This window comes from Nomascus leucogenys, chromosome 22a, assembly GCF_006542625.1.
Source record: "Nomascus leucogenys isolate Asia chromosome 22a, Asia_NLE_v1, whole genome shotgun sequence".
NCBI classification, from domain to species: Eukaryota; Metazoa; Chordata; class Mammalia; order Primates; family Hylobatidae; genus Nomascus; species Nomascus leucogenys.
The window spans coordinates 96,151,520-96,174,200 of NC_044402.1; the positions used below are offsets into that span (position 1 = coordinate 96,151,520).

The 22,681-nt window shown below is 36.7% G+C and overlaps 1 protein-coding gene across 1 annotated transcript in view; it reads right to left on the reverse strand.

The window, feature by feature from the left end:
- Nucleotides 1–22,681, reverse strand: part of DNAH7 (dynein axonemal heavy chain 7) — a 332,081-nt gene that overhangs the window by 114,675 nt on the left and 194,725 nt on the right. Inside the window, exons 37-45 of the mRNA XM_030802541.1 lie at nucleotides 20,441–20,596; nucleotides 19,581–19,749; nucleotides 17,520–17,646; nucleotides 16,200–16,419; nucleotides 8,674–9,546; nucleotides 6,228–6,457; nucleotides 2,971–3,301; nucleotides 1,877–2,223; nucleotides 319–499 (exon numbers count right to left, since the gene is read on the reverse strand). Coding sequence (XP_030658401.1) covers nucleotides 319–499; nucleotides 1,877–2,223; nucleotides 2,971–3,301; nucleotides 6,228–6,457; nucleotides 8,674–9,546; nucleotides 16,200–16,419; nucleotides 17,520–17,646; nucleotides 19,581–19,749; nucleotides 20,441–20,596 — 2,634 coding nt within the window. The remainder of the gene's footprint in view (nucleotides 1–318; nucleotides 500–1,876; nucleotides 2,224–2,970; nucleotides 3,302–6,227; nucleotides 6,458–8,673; nucleotides 9,547–16,199; nucleotides 16,420–17,519; nucleotides 17,647–19,580; nucleotides 19,750–20,440; nucleotides 20,597–22,681) is intronic.

The following is a 22,681-nucleotide window of genomic DNA, read 5'->3' on the forward strand; positions in this document are numbered from 1 at the left end:
GACTGCCATTTTTTTTTTGGAAAGGCCCAGAGAATTAATATTTTAGTCTTTGTGAGCCAAGCAGCAAAACTGAGGATATTTATTTATTTCATGGGTACTTATATGGCCATTAATATGTAATTATTTTAAAATGTCAAAACCATTATTAGCTCTTGGGCCATACAAAAACAGGCGATGGGGAGATGTGGCCTGCGGGCCATAGTTTGCCAATCCCTGACCAGCAAGGAAACAGGACTGGTGTGTTATGTGCTAGTATGAACATCATTCTTAGTTACAATATTTGAGAATTTGTCCATCTTTTTCTATATCAGCACATACCTGGTTTTCCAGGTCAGCCTTCTTTTGTTTATTCAATTCAAGTGTGTCTTGAAGCCTGGCCAGCTTGTCCTGAACTTCCTTAAGAGCTGCCTGCTTCTTTCTAAGACCATCCATGGCAATTTTAAGCTCCCCTTCAGCTGCAGCCAGTTTTATCTTTTTGGGAGCTACTATTTTTGCCACTCTGCAAAAAGTAATATTGAAAAATTAAATACTCATTTAATATTCCAGCACACTTTCTATCACTGAATTTACTTTTCTAATATCTTTACTATGACTGAAAACACTTCTTTATGCAAAAATCTAAACCAACTTCCATATTTCCTGTTTTATCTAATAATCATCCAAACTTGATCCTGGACACAAGAAATGGCCATTAAAATAGACATCAAATATACAAAAAACATTTTGCCAGCATGAATTTTGATAACTTTCCAAAAGGAGAGTAGGATAGTCATATAGAATACTACAATGTTAGCAGAAGCCTAATTGGTTAAAAGTTAGTTTTGATGAGGAGAAAGTGAGGTATCATTTATCTTTGTTATTTTACTTAAAAAAATCCTAGAATACATCAACCAAAAACAGTTATCCTATAAATATGTATGTGGTAATAAAAGGAATTATATAGGAAAAAGGATGGATCTAAATTCTCTCCCTAGAATCTGGAAAATGGAGTCAGTCATGTTATCTAACAAACATTAATAATTAACTAATATATCATGGTCTGAAACATATATAGCACTACTATACTTTTTTAGAATGATTAAAATTGGATATGAGGTTGAAAAACATCCCGTGACAGTCGTTTTTTGAAAAAATAATAATTACTCTGTTTTGTGTATAACTGGTTCTCATATAATCACCAAAAAGGGCTCCTTGTTTCACAAGAATACATGTTATGCCAGTGGTTTTTAAAGTGTGGTCCAAGGACCCCTGGGGATCTTGATGACACTTGCCCCTTTGCGGAGCTCACAAGGTCTTCCCTTGTCCAACTAAACTTCTGTGTGATGGTGGATTTTTTTTTAATATACTTTAATCAGAACAACATATTGCAACAGAATGAATGAAGAAGCAGATTTTTGTGTCTGGCTATCTTACATTAGATCACACATTAAAGAGACTTGTAAAGGTATAATAAAATACCACTCTTCTTATCATTATCTTTTTCTGTTTTTAAAAGAAAAACATGTAAATTTATAAAAAATAAAAATAAGTCACACATTACATGTAACATTTTTATTGCTTTTTAAAATGAATTAATAAACATTTTTTAAAATTTTCCATTTTAATTCCTAATATGGTAAATAAACAAAATCTTATTGGGGTCTTCAATACTTTTTAAGAGTATAAACAGTTCTTGAGTCCAAAAAGTTTAAGAAACACTGTATTATACTATTAGTTGGCATAATCTTGCCTCCAGTAAATATGCAAACACAAAGCAGATTCAGATAGGATTTTCCAAGGAGCCTCTCACTTACATAACTTTTAAATTGTATATTGTCTAACTGACCAAAAGTGAAGATAAAACATACCAGCTGGGTTTCTTTTTATCAGCACTTACTTATCATATGAATCCATTGCTATGACCCATTTGCACAGACCTTCGGCCGCTGTAGAAGCATTTCTGATTTTTTCTGGTACAAAATCTGGATTTGGAATATAATTTTTTCTTATGATATTCATATAAGCTGGAGGAATATTGTCCTTGTCATATTCATGAAGTGACTGTAGAAACCTCATGTCACCAAGAAGTCTCTTAGCTGGGCCCCAGAAATCCTCAATTTTTTTCCCTGAACCTGTTGGGTCAGGGATTTTGTCAGCTTTGATTCCTTTCAAGATGCATATAGCTTCCATAACAAGCTTGACACCAGCAGGAGGACTCTTCATGGATTTTACCACTGTAATATCCTTGAAATAACATGTTAATTATTTTAAAGGACATGTTTGTTTATACAGTAATTGTAATTGGTTCCTATTTTCAAACTAAGCATACAGAAACTCACTGTGTTCACTGGGTAGAAATGGTGACAGTAATAGAACTGCACTTACACTCTTCTCCTGAGTCCCACCCAAAAGTTTAGCCAAAATTCTCTGCACTATTTATTTTAAAAATCTATCTTCATCTTTCAAAATTAAAATATTCCCCTTTCACATCTTAAATTTTAATACACTTCATGAAATCTAAGACATTGCTATTGTAAAATAAATTATAAAACACATTATTATTTTATGTATCCCCCCCAAAAAAATCACTGACAAAATACAATACTTTATCCCATGCTCTATAAGATGTATTCCAATGACAAGTGTGTCTAAATATGAAAAAGGTACCCCTTAGAATCAAAATATAGTCTCGAGGCTTATGACTTTGTCGATTACTGTACTGCAAAGATGTATAAAGTTCTTGAAATAACTGTTGCTTTATGGTAGGTTATAACATCTGGCAGCTTTCTTCCATTTCAAAGGTGTTTTTGCATGCACATGCATTTCTTTTTCAAGTCAATTAGGGAATTCTTTTGCCAATTTCAAAATGATTTCAGCTTCATTAAAATTTCAGGCTAATTTGGAGACACAAACTAGACTAGAACACAATGCTAATTTGTTTCTTGGGCTATGATGACATGTGTCCTAGAAAGTGTATGGTGAAGCTCTTACCTGTGCAGTAAGAGTATCAAGGGCAGCCAGCGCTGACTCTAATATTGGCAAGGCACCTGCCAGGTCAGCATCGCACTCATCTTTGATGGCTTTGGAAGCCATAGCTTGTTCGTTTGCTATTGTTTCATCAGCTTTCACTATTTTTTCAGTTTTGGCAACTTCTACAGACTCTTTCTCAATCATTATCATCATTTCATCAACCTCTTTGCTAGCAACTTTTAATTGAGGTTGTAGTGCCTCCAACTCCATCTGCATTGTGGCTACTTGAGATGAAGCAGAGTCCAATTTCTCCAAACCCACTTCATATCTCTTTTTCATTTTCATTACTTCACTGAAAGGAAATGGATAAAACAAAGTTAATCATGAGGCTCTGTATCCTACATTAAGGAAAAACTTAAGTGTTTCTGAGCTTTCTAGGCTTTTTCAAGACATAACTAGAGGAGTAGTCTAAAAGATTTTCATTTATATGACAATCTGTCAAAATATGAAACCTAGAATATTGGATTTGTGCACAATTAAGAGCAGACAGTGTGTTTTATTCATTTTTGTGTTTTCAGTACCTATACGTTATCAAGGCATACAACAGAAATTCAAAAGAATAAATACACTGGCGATGAGGCAAGGAGTCTCCTGTATCAAAATGAATGATGTACCTCTAAAGTTGGCAAGTTGATTCCAGCAACACTACTGCTGCTTTAAACCTTTTTATGATCACTTATTTTAAACACACTTCAGGGCTCGAAATATATTATTCTGAATGTTTCCAAATGTGAAAAAATGATTTTAACATGTATTATACATCTTGAAACAGAGATTTGTTTTATTAAAGAAAAAATAACAAATAGAACAGATCATAAAGCTCAATACCCTGTTTGGTGCAAAATGATTATAAAGTAATAACAAATGATTAGAAATAATGTAATATTTTAGCATATTTTAAAAGTTTAATATTTTAATGTACTTAAAAATTTAATCTGCATTTGTCTGCAAATATATATACATTTCTCTATAGAGAAAACTCTTCTTTATAATTTCATTTTAAAATACTTGATATACCACAATGTCTCCAAGTAAAAAAATGAAATGTTTTTAAAATACCCTTCAAAAAATAGACTGGAGTAGTAAGGAACTGGCTTGAGCTGGAAAAGGTAACCTGGAGAACACTGAAAGGATTGTAATTTTTGTTTTAAAAAAATTCTTAAGTGAGAGCATGCTACGTTTTTGTCACATGTCAAATTCCCTCTGAGCGTGCAAAATATTAGAGAGTAATGGGAACAGAGGGGACAGAATGTATGGCACTGTATTATCTGTGAGTTTGGTTTCAGCTGAAACCTTGTGCAACAAGCATAGGAAAGGTCTCATTCCTGCCAGCCTGAGACAGTTTCAATATTGTGGCTAAGCCCAGGTGATGCTTTCCTAGCTTAACCACAGATTTCCTGACAGGTAACCTGAAAACTTGCTTCTAGGTTACAGCACTACCTGGCTATCGTGATCTGAAGGCTTTAGCTATTATGGGAAGAATAATCACAGGGTAGGAATTCTAGTTGAGGTAAAGGATAAATTAACATCTTTTTTTTTTTTCGTTTGCAAGGAATTTTGAGAAGAAAAAATTTGAAAAAGGAAAATTTGAAAGGCAAATAAGAATATTTGAAAATACCTTAAAAACTATGACTCTTTCAACCTGTAAGCTTGAACTTATAACCTTGTAACTTTAAAACTTATAACCAATAAGTTTAAACTCTTCCTGTAAGTTTGCCTCTCGTTTTTATAATCCTTCTTTTTGTTAGGGTGGCCTTACTATTGTGAGTGCAGAGTCAAACAAAAGCTATGAGTGATATCCAAAATTTAATCAATCTCCAAGAGCTTTTGATCCTCCTGGATAAGAAAATATGAAAAAAAGCAAGATTCCATTATGTTAAAGATCATAAGCTCGACACAGAAAGACAATTATCTTGAGAGCCAAAGAAATAATAAATTCCAGCCAAGCTATGCAGCAGTCACGGTGGGCGCTGCCGATTTCACTAGGTAGTTGAAAAATTCCTAAAGGTATGATTCAAACACAGGGTTGTAGACCACAGCGACTATGACGGTCCTGTTGGGAGGGCACAGCAATAGCCACTATGAATACAGATGAGGAGTATCATATCCATATCCAGGTAACATGCTGCCCAATACGAGAAAAGGTCCTTCAAAAGGCTTGAGATAGTGGGTTAGCCACAGGAAGATTTAGAATTAACCATAGAGATATATATATAAAAATCAAACTCATAGTATTAATATTTTTATATTATCTGTGCACATTTGTTGTTTTATGTATTCTTTTTAATCTTTAAAAGAATTTGGTCTGTTCAATCCGTGGATCATGCTTGAGCTTCCAATATAAATCATGTGTCTGAGCAGTAAATTTACATTTGTGCTTTTAAGTAAAAATCATATTAATTTATAGATAATATTCAAACATTTAAAAGTACTTAAGGCTTACCGTATGTACACGTTTAAAATACTAGACTTATAAATTATTTAACTATCTAGTAATTTTTGATTTATTAAATCAGAACTTAAAAGGGAAATATAAATACTGTATTAAAAATTTTATTTAAACAAGTTTTGAATGAAGCCACACATTAATCCAAGGTCCCCTTTAAAGGTAACCACTAAAATGTTCCAAACTTCCTACTTTCTACCTTACTGTTATAATGTTTTTAAATTTTGTAATATACATACTGAATTTTAATTTTTGGAACCAAAGAAATATTTGAATAAACTTTTATGCACACAAAAGTCACCCTCCAGAACATTAAAAAAACTCACATCGACACTTTCTATAGCAGGTAAGTTTACTCATGTTTATATTGATGTTTTCAAATGAGAGTTTATTAGAGAGTGGCTGTCCCTCCCTAGAGTCTCAGCTGTTCAGTATCCAAAGAGAGGGTTTAACTATTACCTAATTATTTATCAGAGAAAAATCACTCTCTACTAGTGTTTACTCAATATTCACAGCTCTGGTTGGAATATCTTCATTCTTCCAAGAGTTACTATGCATCTACGATGTGCTAGGCAATGTGCCCGTATGAGAAGGATAAGACTCCTCCCTAAATTCAAAATGTTTGTGGATTAAATCATTTAAAGATGTAACAAAACTTACAGTGTATTTCTATAAAATAAATCTCCATTATATCATATTTATGTCATTTTTGCACACACAAGTATTTTTAATTTGCCATAGCTTACTTGGAAATATGAAATTTGATTTTTACCTTCTTTTCTTTTCTAACAACAGTTTGAAGGTAGAGATTAATTCGAGGTAAGAGGTAGGAGTCACATAATTGTATCTTTGAAGTTCAACAAAGAACGATTTGGATAAATTTATAGTAGAAGTGTGGAAGCTTTTACACATGTCGATACAGCCATCTCGTATTTCCTCTGACATTTCAATTTCTTCCAAGAATCGTGAGGCAACTGCCTGGAGTGCATCTTCAGGCCATGACTAAATGTAAGATAAATGCTTTAGCACTTTATTAAGATTATGAATCTAGATCTGCTACTGTTGCAGCCCTTTACAACTTATGGATGTTGGGGGTAAAGGGGAATAGTGTGAGGGATGGTGTGGGAGAGACAATTTCACAAGGAACTTTCCCGAGGACTTGCATACTTAGGGCAGGGAGCCAGGAGCTAGTTAGTGCATATAACATTCACTGTGTGTGGTTTGTTCTGAGATTAGAGAAATTGTTCATGAGTGTTGCAGGAGAAAGGAAAGGCAAATGAACTAAATTTATGGAATGTCTATTTCTGTATGCATTTTACTGGTATTATCTCATTTAATTCTAACATTTCCCTGAGAATGATGTAGGCATTATTCTTGAAATAGCTTCCAAATCCTTTCTCTTCTTTATCTACCTCAATCATCCCAATTCAAGCCTCCACTATCATCTGCCTGGAAGATTCCAATAGCATCCTAACTGCTTGCATTCTCTACATAGCTGCAAGAGTGATCTTTTCAAAATACAAATCAGCTTATGTCACACTCCCCAATTTATAACCAAAGACTTCCTAGAATTCTTAAAATCCAAACCAACTTGCCATTCTCTGATTTGGCCCTTCCCACATTTCTGACCTGTTACACCACTTTCCCCCACAGTTCCTGGGCTCCTGTCACCCTGATTTTCTGTCACCCCTCCTTCCATCTAGACACTTGACTTCACTAGTTTATCCTCTCTGCCCAGATCTCAGTACTGACACTTTTTGGTCTTTCCAGTTTCCTCTTCAAACCCTTAATTGGTCCCTTATTTAAAAAGTATTTACCTGTAATCCCAGCACTTTGGGAGGTCGAGGCGGGCAGATCACCTGAAGTCAGAAGTTCGAGACCAGCCTGGCCAACATGGTGAAACCCCATCACTACTAAAAATACAAAAATTAGCCAGGTGTGGTAGTGGGCGCCTGTAATCCCAGCTACTTGGGAGGGTGAAGCAGGAGAACTGCTTGAACCCAGGAGGCAGAGGTTGCAGTGAGCCAAGATTGTACCACTGCACTCCAGCCTGGGTGACAAGAGTGAGACTGCATCTCAAAACAACAAACACAACAACAAAGCATTTACTCCCTATTTGCTACCCTGTCTGATGAAATTGCGTTTTGCTTATTTGTCTGTAGACAAGCAGCTCAAAGAGAGCAGAGGTCTTGTCTATTTCATGTGCTTCATCTCCAGCTTTTAGATCAAGACTTGCTACAAAGCAAAACAGAATTCAATAAATGTTTTGCATGAAATAACTAATTTTACCAGGAAGTGGAAGTACAGAGAGGTTCTGTAAACTTTCCAAGGTCATAAATGCTTATCTGTTAAATCCCACTCATGGGATCTCAGCCACAGCCCACAGATTTCTTACTACACAGGTAGAGAATGCATTGTGATATGCTGTCAAAGCCAGAACGGAGAATTAAATTACTATTCACATCTAGCTAGTTACTCTCCCTCTGCTACTCCCCTTCCCCACCCCTCGTCCCTACCCCTCATCCATTTGCTGCCTTTTTCTGCTCTGCTCTGTACTTCCCAGTACTGAAGTCCACTACAAAAAAGGTCACTCTGGCTTTCTCCCTCTTAACTCCTTTGGGTTTAGCTAATGGGAAGAGATTGGGGGCAGGGTGGAAGAAGTGAGACATAGGGGTATTTTGATCCTCCCTTCCTTTCCAGCCATAGCTGAGTTCTAGGTTTTTGGTTCCTGTTCCTGTTGGGCAGTCTTATATCCACAGCTCTAAACTCAGTTCCAGTAACACTCTTCCCTTCCTCTGCCCTTTCATACGCGGTTATAGTAACACTTCCTGCTATTGCTCCACCCACCACTTCCTGAGTGTTCCAACATCCCCTCTTGGTTCCCTTAACCCTGCCTACACCTCTGTGAACAGTTCCTTCATTATGCTTTCTTCAGTGAAGGGTTCAAGGGTGCTCTGTGCTTCCTGTCAGGACTCTGATACACAATTTTATCCTAACACTTCCTATAATATATTGAAGTTAGTGATCACATATACTCTTAATAAATACTTTCCTATTATAATTTCTTGAATTATAATTTCAGAAAATATAACTGATCAGAAGATTCTGCTAAACTATATTTTGGGGTAAACTACAGGTTGGGAATCTATAAAATAAGTCATGATGATAGTGGAAATTCAACATTTCTAGAAGTCTATCTAAAATATACATGACAATACCTGAAACCAGTCAATGGTACAGCAGTTAACAAGAGCAGGGAACTTTCTAAGACGATTCCGAAATGCATCTCCAATGGGACTCATGGCAAGGACCACATGCAGTTGGTTGCGGCAACGATCAATAAACATGTTGAAAAGGGCTATGGGGCTGCCATCTGTTTGCTTGGTTTTATCCCGCTGGCGATCTAACTGACGCATCTTATCACATATCTCTTGCTTCTCATCTAATGCAAAGAGATTTGGAATCTCCCCAGCATTTAGCAGATTATTGACATCTTCCAGAAAAGACTCTTTTTTAATTTGAGTATCTGTAAACAGGAAGACACCCTGCATCTCACCTTCCGCACATTTCCTTAAGATCACTTTTAAATCTTCATGCCATTCAGTAGTATCATACCCCTTAGAGATTTCAACTTGGAAAACTGAATAATCAGCCATGTGGGCAGCTAATCTGGTGACAGACTGCCTTCCACTCCCTCCAACCCCTACTAGGAGAGCATGGCTGCGAGGCTGCTTCAGGATCCTGGAAATTCTGCTGATGTGCTCTATGGCAAATCGAAACAAGACAAGGTTCATGGGTTTTTTGCTTATATTGTTGTATTCTTCTAGGTGAATTTCTACTATCATTCGAAGATTATCCACATCTGCGATTTCTCTGTAGTTGGTATCCTCCCTCTTGGGATCATGGAAATCACAAAACATTAAGCTGCGTAAGTCATCTTCTTCCACCATGCCATCATTATCAAAATCCAAACGCTGAAAAAGCTCATGAAAATCTTCATACATGTAGTTTCTCAAAATTTCTTGAATGTAGTTGATGAGCCAGCTTCTGTCTGCATTGTCCAGAAGGCGGTCATAATACACTCGAAGGACCTGTATAATAATTAAAAAGCAGCTTTAGAAACTTTCTTCTGATTTTTAAAAAAGTGTTATTATTTCCATGCTAACCTCAAGTAATAAAAAATATTAGAAAATTTCTGTGGGTTTTATTAAAAGTATATCCAAATAATCAGGACTGATTCACAATAATGTTATTTTAAATGTTAATTTTAACTCTATATTTAGAATAATAAGGTTATATTCAGTTGTCAATCAATGAAAGGTAATTTTGGGGGTGGGAGCTGAAGCAGATGTAGAGATGCTAAGAGAATTAAGGCCTTGAGAAGTTAGTGACTGCCTTTGCTGGCTGCTCAGATGTGGATAGCAGAGCTGGGCACCAGTACCCAGGGGGTACCCAACACCTTTCCAGTGATGTTTCCTTTTTCTAAGATAGTTAACATTTTGAAAGTTATTGACAAATCAATAGTTTTTGCTTTTGTTTTTGTTTTTCAAAAAGCACATTTTCTAGAACAGGAAATGTCTTGGGTAGAGGGAGAGTTGTTTGGGATATCTGTTAATTATTTTTGTTTTAAGTTGTTACAAAGAGCAATCTACTAAAATAAATCTCTGGTTATATGCACATGTTATGGGACTGCAAGAAACATCAGGCTTGCTACATGTAGCAACTGTTTTCTTAAAGAAGTGTCCCAGGGGTACAGTCTATTTAGGACTGAATTGTGTCCCCCCAAAATTCTTATGTTGAAGCCATAACTCTCAATGTGACTGGATTTGGGGATAGGGCCTTTAAGGAGGCAATTAAGGTTAAATGAGGTCATAAGGGTAAGGCCCTAATCTTATAGGATAGTGTCCTTATAAGAAGAGGAAGAGGCATTAAAGCTCTCTCTCCCTCTCTCCCTCTCCCACGCTCTCTCTCTCTCTCTCTCTGGTTCTTGTTTCTGTTGGGCAGCCCTTATATGCACAGAGGAAAGGCCATGTGAGGACACAGAGACAAGGTGGCTTTAGCAAGCCAGCGTGAGAAAATAAATTTCTGTTGTTTAAGCTACTTTGTATTATTTTGTTAATGGCTAATACATATATGCTATAAATAATGCACACTTCGTTAGTGGAACGTTGGATCCTTACTCTGCTCTACCATTTTGAGTAAATCACTGAAAATGTCTGCATCAGCTTCTTCACCTATAAAGTAGAAGTAGTATTACCTACCTCGCAAATCTCATAGATGTGGGGAAAAAGTAACATGACAACATATGTGAAAACACTATAGAATTCAAATAGATAATTACTGCAAATTGCCCTAGCATTAGGTTAATGGTGTTCAGGAATCATGGTTTTAGTGCATTGATTGTTATCAAATTGATGATTTCATAGTGTTATCCCTTTTTTTTTCACTAATAGTGTCTGCATAAGCAAATGGTATTATTTAAACTTCCTTCATATTCCAACCAGTTCAAAAGTTATTTCTCTGTGAGACAATCTAATTTCCCAATACATGCCAATGGCCAATCTTTGAATTGAGGTACTTAAGATCTCAGACAATATTCCTAAATTAAGTCAACTTCATGTATCAGGATCAATGCCTAAGCATGAAACAAGTATATTATTATCCAGTTGGCAGTTTAGCAAGAACCTATAGCAGCATTTCTCAAAGACAGTCAACACATCTGCATTAAAATCTTCTGGTGTACTTTGTCAAAATGCAAATTCCTGGGCCCCACAGTGGATCTGTTGACTTAAAAACATGGAGGATGATTCCTGGGAATATCTTTCCATTTCTTTTTGTTTTTTCTTTTTCCTTATTTAAGGTACAGACATGGTTTGGCTGTGTTCCCACCTAAATCTCATCTTGAATTCCCACGTGTTGTGGGAGGGACCTGGTGGGAGGCAAATGAATCATGGGGTGGGTCTTTCCCATGCTGTTCTTGGAATAGTGAATAAGTCTCACGAGACCTGATGGTTTTAAAAAGGGGAGTTTCCCTGCACAATCTCTCTTCTCCTGTCTGCCACCATGTGAGAGGTGCCTTTCACGTTCCGCCATGATTGTGAGGCATCACTAGACATGTGGAACTGTAAGTCCAATAAACCTCTTTCTTTTGTAAATTGCCAGTCTCAGGTATGTCCTTATCAGCAGTATGAAAATGGACTAATACAGGTACAACAGTCTTAAGTGTACAGCTCAAAGAATTTTTGCACACAGTTACACATCCATGTAACCACCACCAAGATCAAGATATAAAATTTCCAGCACCTTAGTAAGCTCCCTCATGCTCATTCCTGTTGATCCCTGCTTTCCTCCCTCCCCAACAGGGAACCATTATTTTATCACCATCTCTCACATTTTAAAAAGTTGACAATTAAATCTTTCTATTATAAATCTAAATTGTTGCAAAGGATATAATTTCTGGCATATTTATATTGTAATTTGTGCTTTGAATTTATTTACCTCAAAGTCTTGATTGCAGACTTTTAAAATTGAGATATAATTCATGGACCATAAAATTCATTCTTTAAAAGAATACAGAATCAGAATATTCACAAAGTTGTACAACCATCACAACTATCTCCCTCCAGAACTTTATCATCACCCCAAAAAGAAACCTGGTACCCAATAGAGGCTACTTCTTATTACCACCAGCCCTGGCCAACACTAATCTACTTACTATCTCTATGGAACTTGCTTATTCTGGATATATGATATAAATGAATCATATCATAGGTGATCTTTTCTGTATGGACCTTTTAACTTAGCACAATGTTTCTAGGTTCATCTATGTTGTAGGATATATGAGTATTTCTTTTTAGGACTGAATAAAATTCCACAGTGTGTATTTACAATATTTTGTTTGTCCACTCATCAGCTGATGGATATTTGGGTTGTTTCTACTTTTTGGCTATTATAAATAATTCTGCTAATAATATTCATGTGCAAGTTTTTGCACGGACACTTATCAGTTCTTCTGGGTCCACAGTTAGGAGTGGAATTGCTAGGTCATGTGGTAACCCTATGTTTTAACCTTTTGATGACCTACCAAACTGTTTTCTATATTACATTACTGCCAGCTACGAATGAGGGTTCCAATTCTTCCACATGCTCACCAACACTGTTTTATTATTCATCTTTTTTATTACAGCCATCCTATTGAGTGTGAAAGGTACTTAATGGCAGTTTTGATTTGTATTTCCCTAACGACTAATCATGTCCTTATTGGCCATTTGTATATCATCTTTGGAGCGATGTCTTTGAATCCTTTGCCCACTTTTAAATTGCATTATTAGTCTTTTATTGTTGAGTTATAATAGTTCTTTATGCATTGTGGATACTGGACACTTAACAGTTTATATGATTTGCAGGTATTTTATCCCATTCTATATACTGTCTTTTCATTTTTTTGGATGGTGTTTTTTGAAGCATAAAATTTTTTAATTTTGATGAAACATATTCATCTATTTTGGGGGTCTTGTTTTTGCAGAATATCTGTATTTAACAAGCAAACCAGGTGATATGTGCATTAACTAATGTCTGAGAGCCATGGAAAAGCCAAAGGGAATGAGTTGTAAGTCAGTTTTATACCTTAGAAACCATTTAGTGAAATTACATAAGGTTATCTAGTATGATAATGATATCTGGAAAGGAAAAAGACACGTAAAGTAGTCTCTAACATATATTAAACCCTGAAGAAATCTTTTCTGAGTGAACAGAAATAAAGCACAAATTAGTGTTGAGTTCAATTGTTGCAGGACTTTTCCTTAGTTCAGCTAAAGGTGGGGTCCTTGTCACACAGCCATGAAAATTTCGCCTCGCAGACTATTTGAATGGTGAGTAAAACAGGTTTTATTGAGTGAAAATGAAGAAAAGGGGGAAACAGGGACTCTCCACAAGGCCAGCGTCCCTTCTAGAGTGCTTCCCACCCTGCTGATTGAATCCCAGGTTCCATCCAGGAAGAAGAGGGGCCAGGCTCCTCCCCACTGCAAACAGCATGAACTTCTGTGGTTCCACCCCAGTGCACTGGCTGGCTGGAGTTTCTCGGGGGATCCCTTCCCACCTACTGTCTCACAATTACCTCATATTTTTAAAGATGGTGAGAATAATGTACCGAACACCCTTCTTGGCACTGCAGTAAGAAAAAAAAAAGAGAGAGAGAGACGGAAATCTCTGCTCTCATGGGGCTTGCCTGCTATCTGAGGGAGATGAAAAATACATATAACAAATGAATTCTACAACATGTTAGATGTTGGAAAATATTATGGAAAGAAGTAAAATAGGACAGGATAAGAAAGACTGGAACTACTAGGATAGGGGAGGGGAGTCAGGCTGTGGTATTAAAAAGCCTCAACTAGAAAGAGGAATTTGATCAAAGGCAGGGAAGGAGCTATTCCAGAGCATCAATATCTGGGGGAAATATTGCAGGCAGAGAGAATAGCCAGGAGGCCTGTACTGCTGGTGAAAGGGGGATGAGGATGAGAGCGGGAGGCAGCCTGAGGGGAACAGGCTAAGAGGAACACATCTCAGGTCCCATGGGCCACTGGACTTTTATCCTAAATTCCTCTGAATGAAGTAGGGTGCTAACACAAGGTTTTGAGCTGAGGACTAAATTCATTATGTTTTATGTAGGTGTGTATAGATATGAAGTAGTAAACCTCACTAAATGCCCAAAGAGCTCAACAACCATTATCAAAACTCAATAATCTGACATCTAAAGCAGCACAGAATCTAAAAAACTCTTAAAAGTAATTATGTCTAACACATATACAATAGCACAAACAACCTATTCCCATGATTGGAAGAAAGCACTGGTATGTATAATCCCAAGTGACAGAACATGTCATGTGTAGCAAGCCTGCCTGCCTTCCTCTCTTTATGCACTCATTCATTCACCAATATTTATTGAGTGTTTTCTGTGTGCGAGGCACTGGGAAAAGCAGCACATGAATAAAACTGCTATTCTCATAAAGTTTCTATTATTGTAAAGACAATAAGTAAGCCCCAAATTTAGAAGGTGTCAGGTGATGTTCAATGTTATGAAGAACAAAGCAAGGTAAGCAGTAAAAAGTCAAGGGGGGTAGGGATGGCCCAAAGCGAGCTTGCATGAAAAGGGGGGTATTTCAGCAAAAATCTAAAGGAAGTAAGTGGGCAAGCCTGCAGATAACAGAGAAAGAGTGTTCTAGGCAGAAGGAATACCAAGGGCAAAGTTACTGAGGTGGAGGATGCCAAATGCTTCCTCGTGAGTTAGATTCACCCATGACAAAATGCTGCCTTCAGCAATGGAATCTGCTATGGTTTCAATGTTTATGTCCCCCCTAAATTTGTATGCTGAAATCTTCACCCCCAAGGTGATAGTATTGCAGTGGGGACTCTGGGAGGTAATTAGGTCATGGGGGCAGAACCCTCATGAATGGAATTAGTGCCTTTATAAAAGAGGCCAGAGAGCCCCTCGCCCCTTCCACCATTTGAGGACATGGTGAGAAGGCACCACCTATAACTAGAAAACAATCCCTCACCGGACATGAAATCTGCCAGTGCCTTGATCTTGAACTTCCCAGCCTCCAGAACTGTGAGAAATTAATTTCAGTTTGTTGACAAGCCACCCAGTTTAAGGTACTTTTTATAACAACCTGAATGGACTAAGGCATGCTCCTTGAGTGAATTCAGCATCATCCTCCCTGTTCACTTTCCCCCACACTCTCCAGCTCTCAGTACATTTCTATTACCCACGTGGCCCCCAAACACAAGCCTGCATCCATATCCTGGGACGTGGGTCCCATTCAGGCAATTAGGTAACCTGCTGTGGAGTGCTATAAGAATCTCTACATCATCCTTTCCAAAGAATCACTTTTGGAGACCTTGTTGTGGCCAAAATATGCAAGTGGAACGGATCTTCACGTGGACATATATTTGAATGTGTGATGATTTAGGAATTCAAACTGTGTATCTAAAAAGTCCAGAGAAACTGGATTTTTAAAAGACCATTTGAAATTTATATCTCTGTAGTACATGGTTTTAACACAGTAGCACATTCTCGTGTTCTATGTTTCTTAACTGTGTATTAAAATTAAAATAAGGGTCTTGCTCTGTCATCCAGGCTGAAGTGCAGTGGTGCCATCATAGCTCACTGCATCCTCAAACTCCTGACTGCAAGCAGTTCTCCCGCCTCAGCCTCCTAAGGTGCTGGGATTACAGGCATGAGCCACCGTGCCCGGCCTCCTCCACCACTTTTTATAAGAAAATGCTCATCCACATACCTATTCCCAAGAGAGCTTAAATACATTTTTATATAGTTTCTATGCTCTCAAGAATTTGCTTTGCAATTCTTTTGGCATCTAGTAATACTATACAAATAAGTAATGTAAAAAAAAAAAACCACATTCACTTCTTATAAAAACATCTCCTTAAAAAGTGTTCCATTTCAAATTTACTTGAAGTCAAACTAACAAGGATTTAACTACTTAAGGGAAACCGGCTCAAAGTGACACCTACTTTGAAATATTCTATAAATCAACAGAAATTCCTAAATCTGCATATGGGAGATAAAGCATTTTAAACATCATAAAATATCTCAGTGTTCAATATTTTTAAAATTTTTCTGAACACTGGCCTTAATATAAATTGCAGAATATTCTTTTTACCCAGTTGTTGGCATGGCAAATATTTGTTTCTCACATAATCCCATTTCAATAACAGGAAAATTTACCTCATGAACCCAAAGACGTTTAATCACTTCTGTGGTTTCTGTTGTTTCTGGTCTTGACAAACAAACACCTTGAATGACACGGGAGAAATCACGGAGGTTGAACAAGTAGTGAGATTTGGCTGGAGTAGGCAAGAGATTCTTCATTGCTTCTTTATACAGAGTCATTGTGCCATTTATGATTTGTGTGGTCAAATCTAGAAATTCATCTGGAAATTTATAACTTAAAATTTTTTTAAATAAAAAGAAAGGAAAATGTTAGCAATTATAGAATCATGACACAAAAAGGATATTTAGCAGCACCAACATAAAATTTTAATTTTGATTAAATCAATTTCATTTATAAAATTACCATATCTTGTTACAATAATAATACTAATAGATTTTTACTCCTTTTAAAGCTATTTTGCATGTACTATTTTATGTTATGTCCAAAAGAACTCTGTGAAATGAGCAAGGCCAGTTTAATGGACTTAAAATCACTGAAGTAAGTGAACAGAAGAGACAGCCAAGGAACCCAGATTATGTAATCCCAAATCCACTAGACAAGCATTTCCTGACCTCTTTCATTCCCTGGCATTCTCAACTGCATATAAATATAATCCATAAGGAACACTGGTGAAACAGGTATTTTCAGAGGAAAAAAAGGAAGAAAATTAAAATACGTAAAAAAAATAAGGAAAAGAGAAAAAAAGGAAAGTAAAACAGTGAGCCAAGACAAAGTGCATGATTAGAGTATAAAGAACATAGAGAAATAATTTTCATTTAGAAAGACTGCCTATATTTAACTTCTGGTTTGTCAAGGAGCCAGGTGTTTTACTCCGTCATCACTGGATAAGGCAAGGAATGACAATTTCTTGAGAATGGGCATGGGCACACAGACAGACTTCCCCTGCCCAGGTCAGCTTGGCTCCCTGATATCTCTGCATCTTACGGAGTCGCAGAATCTCTGCAGCTAGGCAGCTCCAAGGCATTACTTCTCAGACTTGGACACAAATACCCCTGTGGAACTCGAGTTCTACTAGAGGGTATCAAAGTCACAGCATAAACCTGGTACATCTTTCCAGCACTAACTGAACTCAGTGGTGAAAATTCAAAATAATAACTCAAACATGAACATATTATATAGCAGAATGGTTAGACCTCTTTGTGTTATGCTCCCACACTGGGTGGTGGCAGGAACAGAGGCAAATGATGTTGTCTGTTACCTTTTCCTTATCTAGGAATGCTTTTGTTCTTTGAAATATGCTACTTAATATTGGTATGTTTCTAAAATATTTTATACCTCCTAATTTAAAAAAAAACAAATTTTTGATTACTTACCAGATTTTTAAATGCCAAGTTAAGATTCTAGAGAAGATTGTATACATGGATTTATCACTAAACTCATTGATTGTTATAATATTGAAATGCCGCATGTATCGAGGAGTTACTGGATTTCGACCACCACCTAAATATTAAAACGTGTAACGCTTAATAATGTTACTAGTATATACAAGAGTATTTTCTCAAATATTCTATAGTTTAAAGTAACTTAAAGATGGACAAATTCACGGCACATGAAATTAAGAGTAATCAATTGTTTGGATAACCCTGACATCAAAACTATTTTTCCCTCAAACTCAAGACGTTACTTTTCTAGATGAATTATCTGAATAAGTTCAACTAATTAGACATAATCTTGGGTCAAAACTATATTACTAAGGGAAATCAGACCAGGCAGAAAAAGCCACAGGCCATGTTCTCCACGGTTTACAGCTTAAAGCAGTAAATGGTAAACATCCTCAATACAATATTAAAATGTAATATTATACAATATTAATGTAACCCTGGTGAATCTGACTGACCAAAGTTTAGGGTACTTCCCACAAGGCTGGAATTCAGCACAACCATGACATATAGCCAAATTCTTCCCCCACATCTTGAAGCAAATTTACCCAAGACTAGTCTATACAGTTCATATAGTGACTTCACTGGCTGCTTGCATCTTTAAAAATTGGGGGATTTTTCCATAAAATAATGAAAGATTCCTTTGAGCTTATACATTTCTTTTGGAAAACATAAAAGAGTTTAAGGAGATGGTGAAAGGGTTGCAGAAGAAAAGATACCCCAGCTCTGTCTCCAACCCTTCCAGAGAATGTTCAGAATTGTGATATTTTTAGAAAACAGAAATGGGGTCCAAAAGGAAAAGATACCTCATGGTTTCAGCATACTCTTCTTACCAATGCCCGAAGAGGCAGGGAAAAGTGGACATGTGAGTATAAATGCCTGGCTTGGGGTGGTGGGGGAGAGACAAAGTGGAACTGAAGTCTTTGAGACCCAGGAGCAATATGGTCTTTTATTTAAAAAAAAAAAAAAAAAACAGCCTTGGCATAATAATAATAAGCCCCCAAGCCCTTGTCTCCAAAAAATATGAAACAAAATTAGCCACGCATGGTTATGCATGCCTGTAGTCCTAGCTGCTTGGGAGGCTAAGGTGGGAGGATCACTTGAACCCAGGAGTTTGAGGCTGCCGTGAGCTATGATCACACCACTGCACCCCACCTAAGCAACAGAGTGAGACCCTGTCTCAAAAACAAACAAACAGAAAGTGTTCAAAATGGCCCAGGAAATGTGCTGAGAGCAATTACTGACTCAGAGCAAACTGCATTACAAGTCAGATAAAGGTCAGGGTTAGGGAGCAAATACCAGAGAGATTCCCTGAAGTGGTATATCAACACAAGCAACATTTTAAAAAATGGAATACCGGCTTGAGGTCAAGAAGAAAACAAAGATTTCTTTTAGTAATCAAGCCATTTTAGACACCCCAGCATTAAAAAGCAAATTTCCTCTATATAGAGATTCCTTTGAGTATAAATTTATCTTGGAAAATTTAAAGGATCTTTTGGCCATTCCCTACTTAAATTCTTCTCAGCAGCCTGTTTAAATCCAGAGACTGACTTGAATGGGACTTGATTGGGGTAGAATAAAGATGATTTCTGAAGCAGGGACCATTCTTCTATACAATTGGAGCATTAAGGAATGACACAGAGGAAGATGAGATACCCCAGGACAATGTGAGTTCTCAGAAGGCAGAAATTGGGAGCAAAATTCCAGAAGGTGGGAGAAAAAAGGATTTGGAAGACTTCCAGAAGGCGGGAGAAAAAAGTTCCAGAAGGTGGGAGAAAAAAAGGTTTGGAAGAGTTGGTGGTTGCATAGCCCATCCAAGGTCACCCACTTTATAGAGTTGGTCATGTGATACACTCTGTTTAGGTCACAGTAGATACACATAGAAAACATATACACAAAACATTGGAACTCAAAAGAGGTATTTTTCCAGTTATTTCTTTAGCTATCGCTAGGGTGATTTTTCCATCTTAATAATCACAAACTCAAAAAATGTACCTGGAGGTCCCATAGCACACATAATCTGAATGTCCACTAGTTTAATCATGGAACAATCTTTTAGATCATACCAGTTCCAGTGATCTAACCACTGTCTAAGTAACTCAATGGGAGGTTGAGCCCCATATACCTCCCGAGCAGGCATATTGACATCATCTACAAAGACAACCTGAGAATGAGAAGAGGTATAGAAAATATTAACATCTCGACATACAGTCCTATTGTGTAAACAATATTGAGGCAAATACTTAGCTATCTACTTGCAGATTACATATGAGGAAGTGATGGTTTCTTTTCTAAACAAGGATAATATCCTTAGCTTCCATGCTTTTAGGATTTATATTCCTTAAGAAATAGGGAGACATTCTCATTCCTAATCTTCGTAGGTTAATAGCTTAGGACTTATTAATCCTCTCATAGAATTTGTTTCTCAGTATACTGCATATTTTTTTCCTTGTACTACACTTCAATTCATGAAAATAGATAAGTGTGGTTAGGGTGAGAAGGGTGTTCTTTGCAGAGGAACACAGGTGAATCTATTGACAGCTGTGTTGCTGAAGGTCTACAAAAGCAAGCAGCAAAGACTGCTGAATAAAAATGTTAGTGACAAAATTAGGAAGGTAGGTAATTTCTCAGATGAATATTCTACCTTCAACTCAAAGGGCAACTCCTTGTTTTAAACATCAAGCTGTCTAGTGCACAAACAAATATAACTACGTTTTTAGGAGAACCTTTTAATCCAAATCTGTGACATAAAAAAACTATACAAAAAGATGTCTATCCCCAGGATATGTGGTTTCCTTGTTCCAACTGCAGCAATGAATATGAATAGGCCCAGGTACTGTACAAAGAGTCATTACCATTCTCTTGCCCAAAGGAGGACCAAAAACTCCCTTTCTTCTCTTGTCCAATTTTGACATGATAATATTCTGAGTTTGAGCTGCTGTAGTTTGTGCTGAGAAGTTAATTAGCAGAGGTTTGTAGATTTCTTTATTTAGTTGATTTAAAAGAAAATTCTATATAACAAAATAATAAAATGAGCCATAGTTGGAATTATGTTTTGACATTTCAGAATAAACACTAAGCATCATTACTGATAGACTCGGATTTAACCTTAAGTGTCCTAACATTGTACAAATAGATGGAATCAGTAGGAATAACAGTTACCATGCCAATGGAGTGTCCACCCTCTTGCATGTGACTTCTCTGGTTTTCACAGCTACTGGGGAGTACACATTCCTCCTTAACATGGAGTCACAGAGACTCAGAGGTTAGGAAACCTGCCTAAGTTCTCTGAGATGGGCAAGAATTCAGACTGCCATTTGTCTCTCTCTAGATGAATGTTCTTTTTCATATATCTTATTATCTTTCCACTTACATACAAAGCTATCTTTCTGCAAGTTAGAAAGCTTAAAAATATAACTCTATTTTCAAAATGGAATTCACTGGAAAGCAGGTGGAATTACAATGGTTCTTAATCAAGATGTATGCCAGGGACAGGACATACCAGAATTTCCTGAGGAGCTCTTCAAAATAAAATTGCCTCTCCTCACTCTTTCTTTCCCTTCTCTCCCTCAAGAGTTCTGTATAGTGCACAATCCCTTGCCAATTACGGGCCAATTTATTAGAAAACATCCTAAGTAAATCACATATTTTCTTAATAAACAGTAATATCTATCACATGCACATATGAATAAAGGAAGGGAAACAGTGAAGTTTTTTGACTGTTCTAAACTTTACTTGCATTAAATGCTTGCAGCATTCAGCTTTATAATTAAGATACTAAATTATTAACCCAAAATATCAAATGGTAAAATACCTCAAGCAACTCCTCTTTTCATGATGTGATTATACAGTAAACATTACCATAATTAAGCAAATGGAAATTCTGAAAGCATACTTTGGAATATTAATCTATTCATCCAGGCAATACATATTTTAAAAAGGACTTATGATGTTCTCATTGACTACATTTAGCACACATGCCAGGAGTACGAGGAGGCAGAACAAATATAGAAAATAGGGAAGACATAGGGTAACAAGCTGGTCAGAGATTCTGGAGGAAGGCTTTTACTCCTCCCATCAGCCCAGCAGGAGCTGCCTTTTGAAATTTAAAATTATTTTCCTTTTCACAGAATGAGCACATTCTAAAAAGGAAGTTCTTTAAAATCTTTGAAGACTTTGTGTTCGTACCTGCGATTGCCAGTTAGAATAGCAAAAACTGGGAATGGGGAAGTTTAGAATAAAAGTAGGAATATACTTTTGTGACCTTTATGATTAAAATTTCTTTTATGATTGTATAATTATAATGTAAGTGATAGATTATTTCAAGAGGAATAATAGTTTGAAAACAAGTTATTCTATTTATTTAAAGAAACAACTCTCTATTCTGAGCAACAACTATAATGAAGGAATGACACGTCTGAGTAAAGCAAATTTATACAAGTTTTTAAAAATTGTTGCTTAAGACTCTAAAATATTATTTCACTTTGCATGCCTACATGATGTACAGTGTAAATACTGTATTATAATATATTTTTATTGGCTAACAATGGAAGTCATATGGTAGGTAATCAATAAATTTTTGTTGGATTGATGCATGAACTAAATGAAACAAGAGTGAAAATAAAGGGTGGGTGTGGTGGCTCCAGCCTGTAATCCCAGCACTTTGGGAGGCCAAGTCAGGAGGACTGCTTGAGCCCAGGAGTTGGAGATCAGCCTCGGCCACATAGCAAGATCCCACTTCTACATAAAAAATTAGATAGGCATGGTGGTGCATGCCTGTAGTCCCAGCTACTTGGGAGGCTGAAGTGAGGGGATCACTTGAGCCCAGGAGGTCAAGGCTGCAGTGAGCTGTGATTGTGCCACTGAATTCCAGCCTAGGGGACAGAGCAAGACCCCTGTCTCTCAAAAATAAATAAAATAATGAAAATAAGAATGCAACACATACATAAGCCATGGTGTGAACAGTTTGGCAGTGAGCATTGAGGCCGTCTAAAAACAGAACTCAATCTAACCATAATAAACATAAATAGTTCTAAAACCAAAATCCAAACGTAATTAATATAAAAAACTTCCAAAAGAGTTGCTGCATAACATTA